The sequence below is a fragment of the Oncorhynchus gorbuscha genome, linkage group LG02 (assembly GCF_021184085.1).
Source record: "Oncorhynchus gorbuscha isolate QuinsamMale2020 ecotype Even-year linkage group LG02, OgorEven_v1.0, whole genome shotgun sequence".
Taxonomy (NCBI): domain Eukaryota; kingdom Metazoa; phylum Chordata; class Actinopteri; order Salmoniformes; family Salmonidae; genus Oncorhynchus; species Oncorhynchus gorbuscha.
The window spans coordinates 33,786,714-33,806,516 of NC_060174.1; the positions used below are offsets into that span (position 1 = coordinate 33,786,714).

General features: G+C 47.6%; 1 protein-coding gene across 3 annotated transcripts in view; it reads left to right on the top strand.

The window, feature by feature from the left end:
- The window catches only part of LOC124001283 (semaphorin-4B-like), a 96,639-nt gene extending 77,703 nt beyond the window's left edge, over window positions 1-18,936 (top strand). For all 3 annotated transcript variants that reach the window (XM_046307965.1, XM_046307956.1, XM_046307949.1), the window contains 10 exons: window positions 843-954; window positions 1,261-1,377; window positions 1,730-1,887; window positions 5,631-5,812; window positions 6,140-6,290; window positions 14,103-14,313; window positions 14,426-14,541; window positions 15,023-15,180; window positions 15,542-15,633; window positions 15,929-18,936. In XM_046307965.1, coding sequence (XP_046163921.1) covers window positions 843-954; window positions 1,261-1,377; window positions 1,730-1,887; window positions 5,631-5,812; window positions 6,140-6,290; window positions 14,103-14,313; window positions 14,426-14,541; window positions 15,023-15,180; window positions 15,542-15,633; window positions 15,929-16,704 — 2,073 coding nt within the window. In that variant the 3' untranslated portion in view covers window positions 16,705-18,936. The remainder of the gene's footprint in view (window positions 1-842; window positions 955-1,260; window positions 1,378-1,729; window positions 1,888-5,630; window positions 5,813-6,139; window positions 6,291-14,102; window positions 14,314-14,425; window positions 14,542-15,022; window positions 15,181-15,541; window positions 15,634-15,928) is intronic.
- The last annotated feature ends 867 nt before the right edge of the window (window positions 18,937-19,803 follow it).

Genomic DNA, 19,803 nt, shown 5'->3' on the forward strand with positions numbered 1-19,803 from the left:
AACAGCGACGGCCCCTAAAAAGATATTTCTCATTTGAAAATGGAATATGTGGCATAAATATGAGTCCAAATATTTATTAAAATGTACTACAATGTGAAAATAGGATAAATTCGGTCATAAAGTCAGTCTCATTCAAAAGTCAGATTTGCAAGATAATGGAAAGAATGAAGGGTAGCGTAACAATTTGGGTTGGGTTTATTTCAACCCTACCCACAGATGGCAGCACCCACATAATCATACATTCGGAGCGCAGCTGCACCAGAGCCGATTGTAATGCCCATTGTCAGTTTGGTTTGACATTCGATATCCCTATGGGGCTGGTTAGGGGCCATCAGTAAATTGCACAATGTATATCGGACAATATTTTAAAAGGTCAATAGCTTCAAATGTCAATGACTTAAAAACTTCAAACCATCTATACAATTTCATATACAAATATTGAAAGCATTTAATGAGACAACTAAAAGTTGTGCAACATGAACATACTGTCCCATTTACATTCTGTAATTTATTTACGGCCCCTAAACAGCCCCAGAGATAGGCTATCCAAAGTCAAACCAATTTTCCCACGGTTGCACACCAGCCGCTGGAGCTAATTGGCTAAATTATTTGGCTAACTCCTCCCACCTGCGAACACACACGAGACACCCATATCAAACCACACCCTGTGGTTTGACCCACCCCAAAGTGACCGACTGTGACCACACAGTGGTTCCCGCCCCAGAATTTGTGCTACAGCGCTGTAGTAGCAAACAGAGTGGCCAGCAGGCAGTGGGAATTATCGGTGTAGATTACAGCCCTACTTCTCCTCAAGGCTCTCTTTCTCTCTGGGTCCTCTCCAGAACACAGCTGACTTCACCCTGGTGAGAAGCCAGACTGGAGAGATAGTGACAGAGGACGGACGCAGCCGCTGCCCTTTCAACCCTGAGTACAAGTCCACTGCCATCATGGCCGGTAGGTTCACTATATCGGTCACTTATTTACAGTCAGGGAAATATGTTTGGCTTCCATAAGACTGTGTACACAATACATACTGTATACAAGTCAATACATGCATACAAATAATAGACATAATGTAGACATACTTAATTACAGATGTATCATTTATAAAATATTTTATTTACAGTAGCTGCAATGTATATTTTACCATCCTTAGTGTCTTCCCTTCTAGACTCCAGGGTTTGTTACACAGAGGCACAGAGGCTCCTTCTCTAGGTCCAGATATTGTTTGTCTTCATCTTATCGTTCCTTACATTATAGATGGAGAACTGTATGCTGGTACGGTCAGTAATTTCCAAGGAAATGAACCTATCATTTACAAGAGCCTGGGCCAAGGCGCTGCCCTGAAAACAGAAAACTCCTTGAACTGGCTCCAAGGTAAGTTCAGATCTTCAGGCAGCAAGCTATCTGGTAACTGCTTCATGTCATGGTCTACTGTTTGTATATGAAGCTAGATGATAAGGTAAACATACATGCATAAAGTTTCCCTCTAAACATACAATCAGTATTTGAAGACCTCAGGCTGGACATGATAAATGAAAATGACCGTAGCTTTGAAGAACTATAGGCGTTTCCATGGTATTTTGTTAATTTCAACATGCAGTAGTTCCTGTTGTAAAATCACTGAATCACCAGAAGACGTTTGTGGATGTAAAAGGCATGTCCGTGTACTAGAATGCATAGTTCTAGGTTTACATTTCAATCTGTGGTTTCTTTGTTGTTGTTCCAGACCCAGCCTTTGTGGGCTCTGCCTACATCCAGGAGAGCCTGCCCAAAGGCAACCCAGTGGGCCACGACGATAAGATTTACTTCTTCTTCAGCGAAGCGGGAAAAGAGTTTGATTTTTTTGACAAAACCATTGTGTCACGCATCGCTCGCGTGTGTAAGGTGAGTGATGCTTCAACGGAGATGGCCTGTCTAAAGAGTGTCTTTTCCCCTTGAGCAAGGCTCTCCTCAACCCCACCGATCTAGACGCACTTTAATGGACTCTATCAGAGTGGGAGAAGTGTGTGTGTGTACACTTATATGTGATGTATGTATGTGTGTGTGAGGTAGGGGATTTAAGGGTGGAAGTGGTTGGTTTCACAGGGTGGGAGGGACACAGGGGTTCGTGTTACATAAAAACATTCCTCCTGTGAGTTCCCCCTGTTTGGGCCCTCCTCCGCTACTCTTATCACATTTCAGCAAATATTAGCGTTCAGCTAGGATTCACAGCAAACCTAAAATGACTTCTCCCTTTCCACCTCTTTCCTGCACGTACCTGCAGACAAGGGTGTACTACGAGCAGCCGGAACACTTTATTTCAGTTTCCAGAATTTGAACCTGAAAGGAAAGGTTTCCAATCATTATACCACCGGTCTATTGTTGAGTGATACTTCTTCTCCACAATAATTTAATGAACCTCTTCTATTCTCTGTGACCAGAGAATCTGCCCTCACTTTGACAGCATGGTCATGGCCTCTTGTTTATCCCAGCTGTAGTATGGCCAATCCAAATACAGTGTGAAATACTAGCTGACAGTTTTATGGGCAACACCCCTCCTCCCAGGCTTTGCATTTCCAGCAGTCAATCTTCCGGGAAAGCATCTTATAATATTGCATTTCTTTCCTTTTTTTGTTTTATGAAGAGATCAGCAGTACCATTTCAGTGCTGCCAGAGTGGACAGAGTGAGATGCATACAGTGAAGGGAGGAGCTGTGTGACTGAGTCCTCCTGCAGGCAGCACCTTGTCCTCCTGCAGGCAGCACCTTGTCCTCCTGCATGCAGCACCTAGTCCTCCTGCAGGCAGCACCTTGTCCTCCTGCAGGCAGCACCTTGTCCTCCTGCAGGCAGCATCTTGTACTGCTGCAGGCAGCACCTTGTCCTCCTGCAGGCGGCACCTTGTCCTCCTGCAGGCAGCACCTTGTCCTCCTGCAGGCAGCACCTTGTCCTCCTGCAGGCAGCACCTTGTCCTCCTTCAGGCAGCACCTAGTCCTCCTTCAGGCAGCATCTTGTCCTCCTGCAGGCAGCACCTTGTCCTCCTGCAGGCAGCACCTTGTCCTCCTGCAGGCAGCACCTTGTCCTCCTGCAGGCAGCACCTTGTCCTCCTTCAGGCAGCATCTTGTCCTCCTGCAGGCAGCACCTTGTCCTCCTGCAGGCAGCACCTTGTCCTCCGGCAGGCAGCACCTTGTCCTCCTTCAGGCAGCATCTTGTCCTCCTGCAGGCAGCACCTTGTCCTCCTGCAGGCAGCACCTTGTCCTCCTGCAGGCAGCACCTTGTCCTCCTGCAGGCAGCACCTTGTCCTCCTTCAGGCAGCATCTTGTCCTCCTGCAGGCAGCACCTTGTCCTCCTGCAGGCAGCACCTTGTCCTCCTGCAGGCAGCACCTTGTCCTCCTTCAGGCAGCATCTTGTCCTCCTGCAGGCAGCACCTTGTCCTCCTGCAGGCAGCACCTTGTCCTCCTGCAGGCAGCACCTTGTCCTCCTTCAGGCAGCATCTTGTCCTCCTGCAGGCAGCACCTTGTCCTCCTGCAGGCAGCACCTTGTCCTCCTGCAGGCAGCACCTTGTCCTCCTGCAGGCAGCACCTTGTCCTCCCGCATATAACAAACAAACGGAATGAATCCACCAAAGCCCAGTATCAAACTTAATTTGAAAATATTTACCTTGATGAGATGTGAAATAGAGCTCTGCTTTGGGGCCAGCTCACAAGTCATTTTCAATTGCTTCCGTGCCTTTTTAATTTAATTTCCACCTCGGCCATACGAGCTAAACTCATTAAAGCCGTCTACACTTAGCAGCGACAGGCATCTTTTGCATTTTAAGAGGCCCCATACGTTGCAGTTCCAATGGAGGGATATTTTTCCTTGTTTATATTTTTCAAACAGGCAGCAGACAGCTTCTAGTAATAGGATTTTGACTGCCTATACATCCCAGGCTCTGCAGACTGCAAGCAGAAAGGCTTCTCTACAGTAGCTGAAGGTGTATGTCTTTACACTGAGTGGCAGTCAAATGGTAACCAGTGTGTCTGCCACTGTTAGAATGAGACTGCAGGACACACCCTTGATTCTCCTCTAAAATGAAAAACAGGATGGTGGTGTGCAGGCCAATCACAGGGGAGATTTGAACTCAGAGTACAGAGTATCTTAGCTACAGCTCCTGGTCTTTCTTATCCTCACGCCATACACACCACTATAGTGTCTTTGTTAGAGAATTCCCCTTGTAAAGGTTTGGATGGTGCAATATGTGTTGGTGAAACTGTAGACAAGTCATTGTCAAAAATACAGAATTACAATAATACTGAAAATCAAACTTTTGATGGGTGGAGCATTGTGGATGTATACAGCTGTGCAGAAAACAGAAAAACACAACAAGCTGGTATTACTGAAACTCTGGAAATTCAACCTGGCCCTGAGTACCTGCGTGTTGGAAAGGGAGGCTTATGTAAGGGATAATGAATTGAGCACTTTCTGTCCAATATTCAGAAGGAGAGACTTTAGGTACACACTCTCTCTGGTTTTAATAATAACTAGGTAGACCCAGGGGAGCAGAGCAGGGAATACATGTAGCTCATTATCTGGTTGGGTTAATACAGCAAGTAATTGCTTCTGAAACTCAGCATTAGTCACGTGTCATTTCCCTTTACCATTCACTGATGTCATTTCCTCTGATTAATGGTGGGCAGAGGGGGACTCAGATGAAGGCACATCTTACAGGGCTCTGGGTTATGTAGACTAGACTTCTTTTAGTTTCTTTTTAGTCCTCTGAACAGTGCTCTGTGAAGATGACTTACCGTTCCTCCCTCAGCCTTTTCACTCTCCTCAGATCTATGTCCTAGACAAGAATTGGAGTAATTGCTGCACTCTGAGCCACAGACTCAAGTGAATGTAAACAGACAATTATATTCCTTTTTTCAGTTGTATGTCCCCACACATTCCCTGTACATCCAGCTATCTGTATAGGTACAGCATTCGAGGTTGGAGTGATCTAAGTGAATTAATAATTTCTTAATGGAAAAGTTGTGCTACTTTTATCTTCTCAAGCCAACCAAGTATCATGCTCCCATAGATGACCACAGCCCACCAGGCAGGGTAGTGCCACAGGCACAGGTTCAGAGTGGTAGTGTCCGTGGAGAGGCATTGTGTGTGAGCAGTGTCCTGTTCTCTCTCTCACTGAAAAGCATTTGGCCTCCCCAGTGCCCCAGTGTTTTTCTTCCATCCAGTTGTGATGTCTTTTATTGTTTTCTTGACCTAGAACTCCACTGCCCCAGGGGAGATGTGTTATATAGCCACAATCCGTTGTACTCAGTCTGGTGGTTTTACAATATTGGTTCTCATTTATGCCAATTTAAACAGTGCCTCGTTTCTAGGTAAACAACTGGGGAGAATAATGTTTCAGACATATATCAAATCAAACTGTATTTGTCACGTGCCGAATACAACAGGTGTTGAACATGTATACCAGGCAGAATGTAAACCATAATAATATTTAGGCAAGTTGTTTGCCATGACATCAGATTATCATCAGATTATTGCATTCTCACCATTTCAACTACTGGGTTTACATTTTAAACGTACATGCTTGTGCCCTCTACTGGACACTGGGTTACTGTGACTGCAGGTCCATATACTATAACAAAGCTCTGATTTGTATTACAGGGTGACAAAGGAGGAGAGCGGGTGCTGCAGAAGAAATGGACCACCTTCCTAAAAGCACAGCTCCTCTGTTCGCTGCCTGACGATGGCTTCCCCTTCAACATCATCCAGGACATGTTTGTGTTGACGCCCCGCCCAGAAGACTGGAAGAACACCGTGTTCTATGGGGTCTTCACTTCACAGTGGTGAGGAAACACTTTGTCACTAAGACATACAGTACATATGCGAGAGTGTGTAGGATTTTCTATTGATTTGGGTAATGAAATATTCTGTGTCTGGGTTGGTTGGTATCTCCTCAGTAACATTTTCCATACAGTTTATAGCAGACTATCATTGATCCAGTCGTGGGCAAACAGCCACACCTCCATTCCCTCTGTTCGTCTATGGTGTATTGGAGACATTATTGATCATGTACTTTATATTAGTTCGGCACTACTGTCAGAGTAAAGAATAGGATGACTTGGGGGAAGAGGAATGTGATGCAGCCTCACTGCTGTGTGGTGTTTTCCCAGGTATAAAGGGGCCTCTGGCAGCTCAGCAGTGTGTGCCTTCACCATGGAACAGGTGGAGAAGGCCTTCAACGGCCGTTACCGGGAGGTCAACCGGGAGACCCAGCAGTGGTACACCTACAACCACCCTGTCCCTGAGCCACGGCCTGGAACGGTGAGTTAGTGTCCACTGCCCTCTGCTGGACAGCTGACACAGTATCACTAACCTGCATTACGCCTCGATCACACCAATAGTGCAGTTGCATTTGGTACACCAGAAGTACATTAATTTCAAATGCAACGTCGTGTTTGCCTTGAAGCATTGTGTTGCAGTGCCTTCTGTGTGGTGCCTTCTGTGTGCCTTGAAGCATTGTGTTGCAGTGCCTTCTGCAGTGCCTTCTGTGTGGTGAATACGTTGGATTTCTCGAACGTATGCGTAAAACTGTATGCGCAGACGACTTGACAGAAATGGTAGCAGAAGGTGAATGTTGAACTTTTGTCGTACACATATCCAGATGATGCTGAGTTCTATTTTGCGCAAAAACCCTATCGGTTTGATCAAGGCGTTAGACTGTACTAAAGGCGTCTGCATACATAGGTTTGGTTTGCTCCTAGCAGAACTTGACTCGGCGAAAGTGAACATCTGTGCGCACATACTCCCTTAAAATACCTTTGCTTGAAAAACGACAAAAAGTGGTTTGTCCCTGTTCAAATCAAATCAATCAAATCAAATGGTATTAGTCACATGCGCCGAATACAACAGGTGTAAACCTTACAGTGAAATGCTTACTTACAATCCCCTAACCAACAATGCAGTTTAAAAAATATGAGTACGAAATAAAAGGAACAAGTAATTAAAGAGCAGCATTAAAATAACAATAGCGATACTATATACAGGAGGTACCGGTACAGAGTCAATGTGCAGGGGGCACCGGTTAGTCGAGGTAATTGAGGTAATATGTACATGTAGGTAGAGTTATTAAAGTGACAATGCATAGATAATAATAGAGTAGCAGCGGCATAAAGGGGGAATGCAGATAGTCTGTGTAGCCATTTGATTAGATGTTCAGGAGTCTTATGGCTTGGGGGTAGAAGCTGTTTAGAAGCCTCTTGGACCTATACTTGGCGCTCCGGTACCGCTTGCTGTGCGGTAGGAGAGAGAACAGTCTTTGACCATTTTTAGGGCCTTCCTCTGACACCGCCTGGTATAGAGTTCCTGGATGGCAGGAAGCTTGGCCCCGGTGAGGTACTGGGACGTACGCAATACCCTCTGTAGTGCCTTGTGGTCGGAGGCCGAGCAATGGCCATTCCATGCAGTGATGCAACCAGTCGGGATGCTTTCGATGGTACAGCTGTAGAACCTTTTGAGGATCTGAGGACCCATGCCAAATCTTTTCAGTCTGCTGAGGGGGAATAAGTTTTGTCGTGCCTTCTTCACGACTGTCTTGGTGTGCGTGCTTGGACCATGTTAGTTTGTTGTTGATGTGGTCGCCATGGAACTTGAAGCTCTCAACCTGCTCCACTACAGCCCTGTTGATGAGAATGGGGGCGTGCTCGGTCCTCCTTTTCCTGTAGTCCACAATCATCTCCTTTGTCTTGATCATGTTGAGGGAGAGGTTGTCTGGCACCACACGGCCAGGTCTCTGACCTCTTCCCTATAGAATGTCTCATCGTTGTCAGTGATCAGGCCTACCACTGTTGTGTCATCGTAAACTTAATGATGGCGTTGGAGTTGTGCCTAGCCGGGCAGTCATGAGTGAACAGGGAGTACAGGAGGGGACTGAGCATGCACCCCTGAGGGGCCCATGTGTTGATGATCAGCGAGGTGCATGTATTGTTACCTACCCTTACCACCTGGGGGGCGGCCCGTCAGAAAGTCCAGGATCAGGCCTCCCGGGTGGCGCAGTGGTTAAGGGCGCTGTACTGCAGCGCCAGCTGTGCCACCAGATACTCTGGGTTCGCTCCCAGGCTCTGTCGTAACCGGCCGCGACCGGGAGGTCCGTGGGGCGACGCACAATTGGCATAGCGTCGTCCGGGTTAGGGGGTGTTTGGCCGGTAGGGATATCCTTGTCTCATCGCGCACCAGCAACTCCTGTGGCGGGCCGGGCGCAGTGCACGCTAACCAAGGTTTCCAGGTGCACGGTGTTTCCTCCGACACATTGGTGCGGCTGGCTTCCTGGTTGGATGCGCGCTGTGTTATGAAGCAGTGCGGCTTGTTTGGGTTGTGTATCGGAGGACGCATGACTTTCAACCTTTGTCTCTCCCGAGCCCATACGGGAGTTGTAGCGATGAGACAAGATAGTAGCTACTAACAATTGGATACCATGAAATTGGGGAGAAAAAGGGGGTACAATTCAACAACAAAAAAAGAAAAGGAAGTCCAGGGTCCAGTTTCAGAGGGAGGTGTTTAGTCCCAGGGTCCATAGCTTATTGATGAGCTTTGAGGGCACTATGGTGCCCTCACTATTCCTTTTGTCCAGGTGGGAAAGGGCAGTATGGAGTGCAATAGAGAGCATCATCTGTGGATCTGTTAGGCCGGTATGCAAATCAGAGTGGATCTAGCGTTTCTGGGATAATTTTGTTGATGTGAGCCATGACCAGCCTTTCAATGCACTTGTGCTACGGGTCGGTAGTTATTTAGGCAGGTTACCTTAGTGTTTTTGGACACAGGTACTATGGTGGTCTGCTTAAAACATGTTGGTATTACAGACTCAGACAGGGAGAGGTTTCAAATGTCAGTGAAGACACTTGCCAGTTGATCAGCGCATGCTCGTCTGGCCCTGCGGCCTTGTGAATGTTGACCTGTTTAAAGGTCTTACTCACATCGGCTGTGAAGAGCGTGATTACACAGTTGTCCGGAACAGCTGGTGCTCTCATGCATATTTCAGTGTTAATTGCCTCGAAGCGAGCATAGAAGTAGTTTAGCTCATCTGTTAGGCTCGTGTCACTGGGGAGCTCTCGGCTGTGCTTCTCTTTGTAGTCTGTAATGGTTTGCAAGCCCAGCCACATCTGACGATGTGAACAATTTTTCTCTGCCTTCACGCAAATGACAGGGATTTGGGTCTGTTCCCGGGAAAGCAGTATGTCCTTCACGTCGGGCTCATCGGACTCGTTAACAGTTGGTTAGGAGCACGTAAACGTCTGCCATCTTCATGAAACGCTGTGTCAGCCAGTACACTTCCTCAAAATAGTCCGAAATTTTCTAAGATAACTCAAGAAATCTGTCATTCATTTTGACATTTTTGCCAAGGAGGTCTTAGTCACGCAATTTTAACTAAGATGTTAGGTGCAGTATTTTTCAAGTGAAAACATTTACATGAAAACTAGTCGCTTGTCTTTGAATGACAACAAACATTTAAAGAATCTACTGTTGACCAATCACCAACGAAGTGGCGTAAACTTTGACTACCGAACTACAATTGTAAGGGGTGCGTATCTGGTGGCAGGGAAGTCAGACACAGGAGAGCAGAACTTGATAATACGCGGAGCAGTTTAATAGTTAAACCAACGACATAAGAAATACAAAGTATGGGCACAATTATCCGACGCGCACCAGTAAAACAAAATGTGCACAAGCACTTACAATAAATAATACCACACAAAGACATGGGGGAACAGAGGGTTAAATACACAACACATAATGAGGGAAATGAGAACCAGGTGTGTGGGAAAATGAGACGATACAAATGGAAAATGAAAAATGGATTGGCGATGGCTAGAAGACCGGTGACGTCGACCACCGAAAACCACCCGAACAAGGAGAGGCATTGACTTCGGCAGAAGTGGTGACAGTACCCCGCCCTTGATGCGTGGCTCCAGCGGCGCATCGACACCAGCCTCGGGGATGACCCGGAGGGCGAGGCGCAGGGCGATCCGGACGGAAACTGTAGAACTCTCACAGCATTGAATGATCCAACACGTCCTCCACCGGAACCCAGCATCTCTCCTCCGGACCATACCCCAGTCCACTAGGTACTGAAGGCCCCGACGTCTCGAATCCCGTATGGAACGATTGGAGTAGGCCGGGACCCCTCGATGTCCAGACGGGGTGGAGGAACCTCCCTCGCCTCAGACTCCTGGAGCGGGCCAGCCACCACCGGCCTGAGGAGAGACACATGGAACGAGGGGTTAATGCGGTAATTGTGGGGAAGCTGTAACCTGTAAGCTGTAACCTGTAACAAACAAACACTCTCCCCAGGACTTTAAATGGCCCCACAAACCGGGGACCCAGGTTCCGACAGGGCAGGCAGAGGGGCAGGTTTCAGAGCCAGACCCGGTCCCACGGTGCGAACACCAGGGCCTCACTGCGGTGACGGTCTGCACCAACTTTCTGGCGCAGCATGGTGCAGCATGGCGCAGCATGGCGCGCTGAAGGTGAACATGGGCGGCGTCCCAAGTTTCCTCCACGCGCCGGAACCAGTTGTCCACCACAGGAGCCTCGGTCTGACTCTGATGCCAAGGAGCCAGAACCGGCTGATACCCCAAAACACACTGGAAGGGGGAGAGATTAGCAGAGGAGTGGCGGAGCGAGTTCTGGGCCGTCTCTTCCCGTGGCACGAAATCTGTCCACTTCCCCGGCCGGTCCTGGCAATAGGACCTCAGAAACCTACCCTCATCCTGGTTAACTCTCTCCACCTGCCCGTTACTCTCGGGGTGAAAACCTGAGGTAAGGCTGATCGAGACCCCTAGATGTTCCATGAACGCCCTCCAGACCCTCGAAGTGAACTGGGGACCCCGATCAGACACCATATCTTCAGGCACCCCGTAGTGCCGGAAGACGTGAAAAAACAAGGCCTCCGCAGTCTGTAGGGCTGTAGGAAGACCGGGCAGGGGAAGGAGATGGCAGGATCGTAGTGTTTCCCTGTGATGGGGGAAGATCAGTCAGGAAATCAATCGACAGGTGCAACCATGGCTGTTGTGGAATGGGTAAGGGGTGTAGCTTCCCTCTGGGCAGGTGCCTAGGAGCTTTACACTGGGTGCACACTGAGCAGGAGGAAACATAAACCCTCACGTCCTTAGCCAAAGAGGGCCACCAGTATTTCCCAGTCAGACAGCGCACCGTCCGACCAATGCCTGGATGACCAGAGGAGGGTGACGTGTGGGCCCGATAGATCAACCGGTCACGGACAGCAGACGGAACATACAGATGCCCAGCGGGACACTGGAGTGGAGCGGGCTCTGCATGCAATGTCTGCTTATTGTCCGTGTCCAACTCCCACACTACCAGTGCCACCAGGCACTCCTCTGTGCCATACAGCCGGGACAGTGCGTCTGCCTTCACATTCTGGGAACCTGGTCTGTAAGAAAGGGTGAACACAAAAACGGGTGAAAAACATGGCCCACCTTGCCTGGCGAGGGTTCAGTCTCCTCGAGCCCGGATGTACTCCAGATTGCGGTGGTCAGTCCAGATGAGAAAAGGGTGTTTAGCCCCCTCAAGCCAATGTCTCCACGCCTTTAGAGCCTTGATGACAGCCAACAGTTCCCGGTCCACCACGTCATAGTTCCGCTCTGCCGAGCTGAGCTTCCTTGAGAAGAAAGCACAGGGGCGGAGCTTCGGTGGCGTACCCGAGCTCTGAGAGAGCACGGCTCCTATCCCAGCCTCGGACGCGTCCGCCTCCACTATGGATGCCAATTAGGGATCCGGATGGGGCCAGCGCGGGAGACGAGGTAAACCGAGCCCTCAGGTGACCAAAAGCCCTGTCTGCCTCAGCCGACCACTGCAAATGCACCAGTCCCCCCTTCAGCAGTGAGGTAATTGGAGCCGCTACCTGACCAAAACCCCGGATAAACCTCTGGTAGTAATTGTCAAACCCTAAAAACCGCTGCACCCAGGTATAAAGGGGCCGTGGTGGGAGTCGGCCAATTACGCACCCCGAGGTGGAAATGCGGTACCCTAGGAAGGAGACGAACTGTTGAAAGAACAGGCATTTCTCAGCCTTGGCGTACAGGTCATGCCCAACAGTCGACCAAACACCTTGCACACCAGGGACACATGCTCGGCGCGTGTAGTGGAGTATATCAGAATGTCATCAATATACACCACTACACCCTGCCCGTGTAGTTCCTTGAAAATCTCATCTACAAATGCTTGGAAGACTGATGGAGCATTCATCAACCCGTACTTCATGACGAGGTACTCATAATGCCCTTTGGTGGTACTGAACGTCATCTTCCACTCATCTCCCTCCCGGATACGTACCAGGTTGTAAGCACTCCTGAGATCAACTTTGGTGAAGAAGCGCACCCCGTGCATTGACTCAATCGCCATGGCTGTACAGATAACTGTACCTCACAGTTATCTGATTAAGGCCTCGATAGTCAATACACAGGTGCAAACCTCCCTCCTTTTTCTTCACAAAAAAGAAACTTGAGGAGGCGGGTGAAGTAGAGGACCAAATGTATCCCTGATGCAGGGATTCGGAGACTTATGTTTCCAAAGCCACTGTCTCAGTCTGTGACAGGGGATACATGTGACTCACGTGACGCCTTCCAGGAGATCTATCGCACAATCCCCCCGTCGATGGGGTGGTAATTGAGTCACCTTCTGTTTGGAGAAGGTGGGAGCAAAATCAGCATACTCATGGGGAATGCGCACGGTGGAGACCTGGTCTGGACTTTCCACCGTAGTAGCACCTGTGGAAACCCCTAAGTACCTCCCCGAGCACTTTCGCGACCACCCCGTGAGAGCCCTCCATTGCCATGAAATAGTGGGGTTATGACAAGCTAACCAGGGTAGACCTTGCACCACTGGAAAGGCAGGAGAGTCATTGAGAAAGAGACTGATTTTCTCTCCCCCACCCCCTGCATCACCATGCCCAGAGGAACAGTGGTCTCCATAATCAACCCTGACCCTAATGGTCAACTATCTAAGGCGTGAACTGGGAAGGGCATTCCTACAGGAACGGTGGGGATCCCTAAACTAAAGGCTAATGATCTGTCTATAAAATTCCCAGCCGCGCCTGAATCGACGAGCGCCTTATGCTGGGAATGCGGGGAAAATTCAGGAAACGTAACGAACAAGTAGTGGTAACCCCGGTTGTGCTGGTGGGGGCGCTGGAGGAACTCTCGGTCTCTCCCAGTGGTCCATGGTCTGCACTACGCGGTCCATCGCGACGCCAAGATGTTGGATCATTGTCGCTTGCTCCTGGACGCGCTCATCTATCCCCATACCAGGGGCATCTGCTTCTGCTGACTCCATGTAGATGGTGTGGTATTCTGTAGGGGGTGCGTATCTGGTGGCTGAGAAATCAGACGCAGGAGAGCAGAACTTGATAATGGCTTAGTATGGGCACAATAACCCGATGCGCATCAGTAAAGCAAAATGTGCACAAGCACTTACAATAAACAATACCACACAAAGACATGGGGGGGAACAGAGGGTTAAATTCACAACACATAATGAGGGAAATGAGAACCAGGTGTGTGGGAAAACGAGACAAAACAAATGTAAAATGGATCGGCGATGTCTAGAATGCCGGCAACGTCGACCGCCGAACACCACCCGAACAAGGAGAGGCATCGACTTCGGTAGAAGTCGTGACAACAACAAGTCTCAAGGAAAGAATGTGTGCTCGAACAGCCGAATAAAAAAACTGCTGAAAGCTACCTAACACCAAAATATTGTTATAATATATGCACAAAATTGTTCCATTGGGAAGTGTACAGTAAACTTTAGCCAACCTCGTGTGTGCAGGTCTGATGTGTTCTAGCCTGCCTTAGTCACATCACCAATCTGGCCTGAACATCAGTGCTTAAGCAGCTAAGTTATCTGTTTCTCTGCTGTCACTGGCTGCCCTCTTCCCAGAAGGCCTGATGTTATCAAAAAGCTGCTGCTACTTTCATTTCCTGGCAGCGTTATCATGGCCACATCAACTGAAGGATACAAACACATATTGATGGGGGAGTAGGCATGGGGCCGTAGTATGGTTGTGTAGTGTGTATTGTAGCCCGGTGTGTGCTTATGAGACTCCCTGTGTTTCTTCCACAGTGCATCACTAATGCAGCCCGGGACCATGGCATCCCCTCCTCCATGCACATGCCTGACAAGGTATTGAACTTCGTCAAGGACCACTTCCTGATGGACAGTGTGATCCGCAGCCAGCCCCTCCTGCTGAAACGCAGCGTCCGCTACACCCAGATAGCTGTCCACCGGGTCCAGGCTATCCACAAACACTACAATGTGCTCTTCATTGGAACAGGTACTGTAAACAAGCTCTGCTGACAGAACTTCTCCCCCTTTCCTGTTCTGTATGAGAGGCAGAGCTCTAGCAGACATGAACCATTTACTGTTCTGTCATATGTCTCTGGCAGATGACGGAAGACTCCACAAAGCCATTAATGTCAACAACAAGATGCACATCATTGAAGAGATTGTGCTCTTCACTGACCCCCAGCCTGTAGAACACATAGAACTGGAGTCTGAGAAGGTACAGTACAGAGTGTAGAGTGGGAACTCTGTTTATTTCTGAAGCATCTCCTCATAGTGGTAGTAATATTGAGCTCACTAAATGTCAGCACTATCAGCTTAGGGGTCCCATGAGCCGTGAAGAGAGCCGGAGCTTGAAGGGGAGTTCAGCTCACATTCATTGGGATAATTGCATGCAACTTCCTCTCAGGGGAACTGAAAACAGATGGGTTGTAAACGGCGTGTGACCCATCATGAATCTTGTCCTGTGTTACTCTGTGATGTTAGCCTGTGCTGGTAGCCTGTGCTGGTAGCCTGTGCTGGTAGCCTGTGCTGGTAGCCTGTGCTGGTAGTCTGTGCTGTTAGTCTGTGATGTTACTCCAGCATTGGGTTCGTAGAGGGGATGGTGTTGATACTATATTAAAGAGGGGTAACTGTATGTGAATACATGACCTAGGGCTATTCCTCCCTGGCATCTGACTGACTGACTGGTCTCTCTACAGGGCCTGCTGTTTGTGTCCTCCTACTCTGGCCTGGTGGAGGTCCCTGTGGCTAACTGCTCCAACTACCAGAGCTGTGGAGAGTGTGTCCTGTCCAGAGACCCTTACTGTGCCTGGACAGGGAGGCAGTGCCTGGATGTCAGGCTGGCTCCACCAGATAGGTATGTTTCATCCAGACCACCAACCATTATACTTTACATTTCCATGGTCCACTCAGAGAGATGTAGGTGTTACTCATCAAATAGATACTAGCCTTGTATTGGCATGTAAGAGATAGGTATAAACTATTTTGATGCTAAGCTCTCATAATGACTGAAAACTTTCCAGAACATTTGACTACTCAAATGACTACTCAAACTACTAGTGACAATACAGGAAAATGCTCAATGCTGTCTTCTTACATGCTATATGTGCAGACTAACACTGTAGTCTGTCAAGACCATCTATGTGTAGATTGATAGTGCACGTTAGAGCTGTTCTGAGACACCCATTTCTCTGATTTACTGTTGTCTGTTTTCTCAGCCACTGGCAGCAGGATGTGGACGAGGCAGACACATCAGTTATCTGCAACAAGACACAGCCCAGCCCTCGCTTTGTTAAACCCCCACCCACACGTAAGTACGGTACCATACCATCTGCTCCTGCTGGACTAAATCCTTTTCGGCTCTATACTGTACCACTGTGCTCTACTCTGGGACTGCTGCATTTAAATTAACATTTTGCTGACAATTTTATTCCGATATTCCCTTACCATCATTATTCGTACCCAGCTCATTTAATTTATTCCTTCTCAGCGCACTCCTACTCAGCTACCACAGTGATATAATAATGCAGTTTGTTCAAACTACCTGGGATGGACTTGCTTTCACAAATGAAAAATGAAAAAGCCATTCCTTTTGTTGTCTGCAGGGATGTCTTCATGCCAGGTGATAATGATCCCAGCCAACACATTCAAAGTGCTGCCCTGTAAGCTGCGCTCCAACCTGGCTGAGAGGAAGTGGGAGTACAGTGAGGGTGCAGGTCACTTCCTGTACCCCAGTCCTGAGGGAGGTCTAGTGGTGGTGGCCCAGGCTGACAGACAGGAGACCTATGAGTGCTGGTCAGTGGAGGAGGGCTTCAGACAACTCCTGGCCAACTACTGTGTGAGAGGTGAGGCCAGACAGGAGAGCACCACCCTGATTGGCCACTCACGCACCCCTTTGGTCCCCCAGGAGGAGCCAATCATCCTACCTGGAGAGACCCGCTCCCCACAGATCAACACCAAGACCTACTGGAACGAGCTGATCGTAGTGTGTGCCCTGCTGGGCTTCTCCCTGGTGGTCTTCTCCCTGTTTGTGGTCTACAGGAACCGTGACCGCATGAAGTCCATGCTGAAGGAAGGTGAGTGTCCTAACATGCAGCAGAAGATACCCAGGATAGTGGGGAAGCCAGCAGAAAACTTGCCTCTGAATGGCAACAACACAGTTCCAGCAGCTGTGTCAGACCACAAGGGTTACCAGACCCTCAATGACAACTACATCTGCAACACGCCGTCACATGAATGCTCATCACCAGACAACAGCAAGAGCTTCTCAGAGTCAGAGAAGAGGCCTCTGAACTTGAAGGAGAGCACTGTAGAGATCTCACACACCTGCCCGCGGCCTCGGGTGAGACTGGGCTCAGAGATCAAAGACTCCATTGTGTGAGGACGGCTTTGATCAACTTGAGCAGGAGATAAAACTGTAATGCAGAGTGACTAACTTTGAACTGTAAGGAAAGAGGGGACTATAAGTGAAAGAAAAGAAAAACACTGAAGGAGGGAACACCGTCAACCTCTTCGCAAAGAGGGACATTTCATTACACTGATTTTGCACATTTGCCTTTTTCATTTTGTCCCTTTAGTCAGTTCTCATTTCTTTGTTCAGTGACTCTTCTTTCTCTAGTGCATCTGAAGCACAATGAAGAGAAGCTGATACAGATTGCCTTCAGACTATTGAAGCCGTGGAATTATGCTCATGGTGGGTATAGGACACATACAGCTGATATTGTCCTTCTGTAACCATTTGTATATGGTTTAGTCATGTTTGTATGCTTTGCCACAAAATCCGTCCAAATACTCTGTTGGCATTGAATTGAAAGTAGAGAGATACTCTATGGGTCAAGAACTGACCCTTAACTCTCCCACCTACATCCATAAGCATTGGCTTGGCCCTGCACTGAGACAGACTCAGTGCATGGATAGCAGTGGAATAAACAACCTGGTATTCAAACATTAGATCATTAGGCTTTATGACTTAGTTATAACAGCAATTTTTTTACACCTTTATTTAACTAGGCAAGTCAGTTAAGAACAAATTCTTATTTACAAAGACGGTCTACCGGGGAACAGTGGGTTAACTGCCTTGTTCAGGGGTAGAACAACAGAGGTTTACCTTGTCAGCTCGGGGATTCAATCCAGCAACCTTTCGGTTACTGGCCCAACGCTCTAACCACTAGGCTACCTGCCGCCCCTATTAATTTTAGGCAGTTTAAACTGTACATAAACCTCAATGCAGCATAACCAGACAGACATTAGAATGGTATCCACTGGTCAAGAGAAGGGCTAGCAGTACCAGAGAGACATGGAGAGGAACCAATGAGGAATGAATGAAAGAGGTAGTGACCACCTGGAATGAGGTGAGGTTAAAACAGCACACAACAGAATAACATAACACTGGAGAGGTATTGTTGAGGCCCACAGCTCTGCTCCACCAGAGTGGCACAGATGGGGTTTGTAAGTCCCAACGTATTGGAGGATATGGTGCCTAAGTTGTGTAAGATTGACATTCACAGGTTTGAAATGTACTCTTGACATTCGGGAAGACCCTAGACCAGGTATTAACATATTGTTCATTGTGGAGCAGACAGACTATGCAAAGCACATCATGTGAAGTGGGGTGAAAGGTCACACCGAAATCTGATCTTGAGACTGCAAGCACATTCTTAATTACAGAGAATGAGAGGCATACTCACATGCAATTTAGTATGCAAGTGATTTTGAGCCATTTCTGTGTCATAGAGGCATGGGATGAGATAAGACTATCACTAGGCCTGGAGTTGATGTAGCTAGGCTGAAGTCCCAGTATAAAATGGTTAATGACTAGTTCAGAGTGCCAGTCAGGAACTGATTCCTTCAATCCAAATTCAGTCACCAAGTTAAAGTGGGCTGAGACTATAAAAACCTGTTCACCACATTGTTTAGATAGCTCTGTTCTGGTCCTGTTATTCAGAGACCAGTAGACAGCAGAGTTTAGAAGAGCCAAAGGAAGAGTGGCAACAACAGAGAATCAGCCAGTGGGCTATGGAGCTCTTAGTGTCGTTGATGTGACACGCCCAGAGGCAACCAAGCTCCTGCGTGTTCATTTATGTAAACAAAGTGATTGTTGTGCCAAAAATAACTTGTTTTTAAATCATGCATCTTCTGTTTTCATCCTATCCAACACAACTGTCATGTCAAATCAATGTCTTATGTTTAATGGGCCTGACTGATTCAGCATGTACTGTACTGAACAGTATGTTCATAGGCCATTCATAACGTAGTGCATATGAAAGCTGTCATAGTTACAACCATCACCTCTGGTTTAATGACACTAATGACTGTAAAATGGGTTTTACTAACATGGAGCGAAAGGTCACACAGCAGTTATGGACCAGTCAATGGAGGAATGTGTGTGTTAAAAAAAACTACTATAGAAACCGATATTGTTAAAGTATAGAACCTGCAAAATATTTTATCATCCAAAAGCAAGGGCTTTATTCAGGCATTACAATACCCAATAACAGGTACAGTGCCTTGCGAAAGTATTCGGCCCCCTTGAATTTTGCGACCTTTTGCCACATTTCAGGCTTCAAACATAAAGATATAACACTGTATTTTTTTTGGTGAAAAATCAACAACAAGTGGGACACAATCATGAAGTGGAACGACATTTATTGGATATTTCAAACTTTTTTAACAAATCAAAAACTGAAAAATTGGGCGTGCAAAATTATTCAGCCCCCTTAAGTTAATACTTTGTAGTGCCACCTTTTGCTGCGATTACAGCTGTAAGTCGCTTGGGGTATGTCTCTATCAGTTTTGCACATCGAGAGACTGAAATTTTTCCCATTCCTCCTTGAAAAACAGCTCGAGCTCAGTGAGGTTGGATGGAGAGCATTTGTGAACAGCAGTTTTCAGTTCTTTCCACAGATTCTCGATTGGATTCAGGTCTGGACTTTGACTTGGCCATTCTAACACCTGGATATGTTTATTTTTGAACCATTCCATTTTAGATTTTGCTTTATGTTTTGGATCATTGTCTTGTTGGAAGACAAATCTCCGTCCCAGTCTCAGGTCTTTTGCAGACTCCATCAGGTTTTCTTCCAAAATGGTCCTGTATTTGGCTCCATCCATCTTCCCATCAATTTTAACCATCTTCCCTGTCCCTGCTGAAGAAAAGCAGGCCCAAACCATGATGCTGCCACCACCATGTTTGACAGTGAGGATGGTGTGTTCAGGGTGATGAGCTGTGTTGCTTTTACGCCAAACATAAAGTTTTGCATTGTTGCCAAAAAGTTCAATTTTGGTTTCATCTGAACAGAGCACCTTCTTCCACATGTTTGGTGTGTCTCCCAGGTGGCTTGTGGCAAACTTTAAACGACACTTTTTATGGATATCTTTAAGAAATGGCTTTCTTCTTGCCACTCTTCCATAAAGGCCAGATATACGACTGATTGTTGTCCTATGGACAGAGTCTCCCACCTCAGCTGTAGATCTCTGCAGTTCA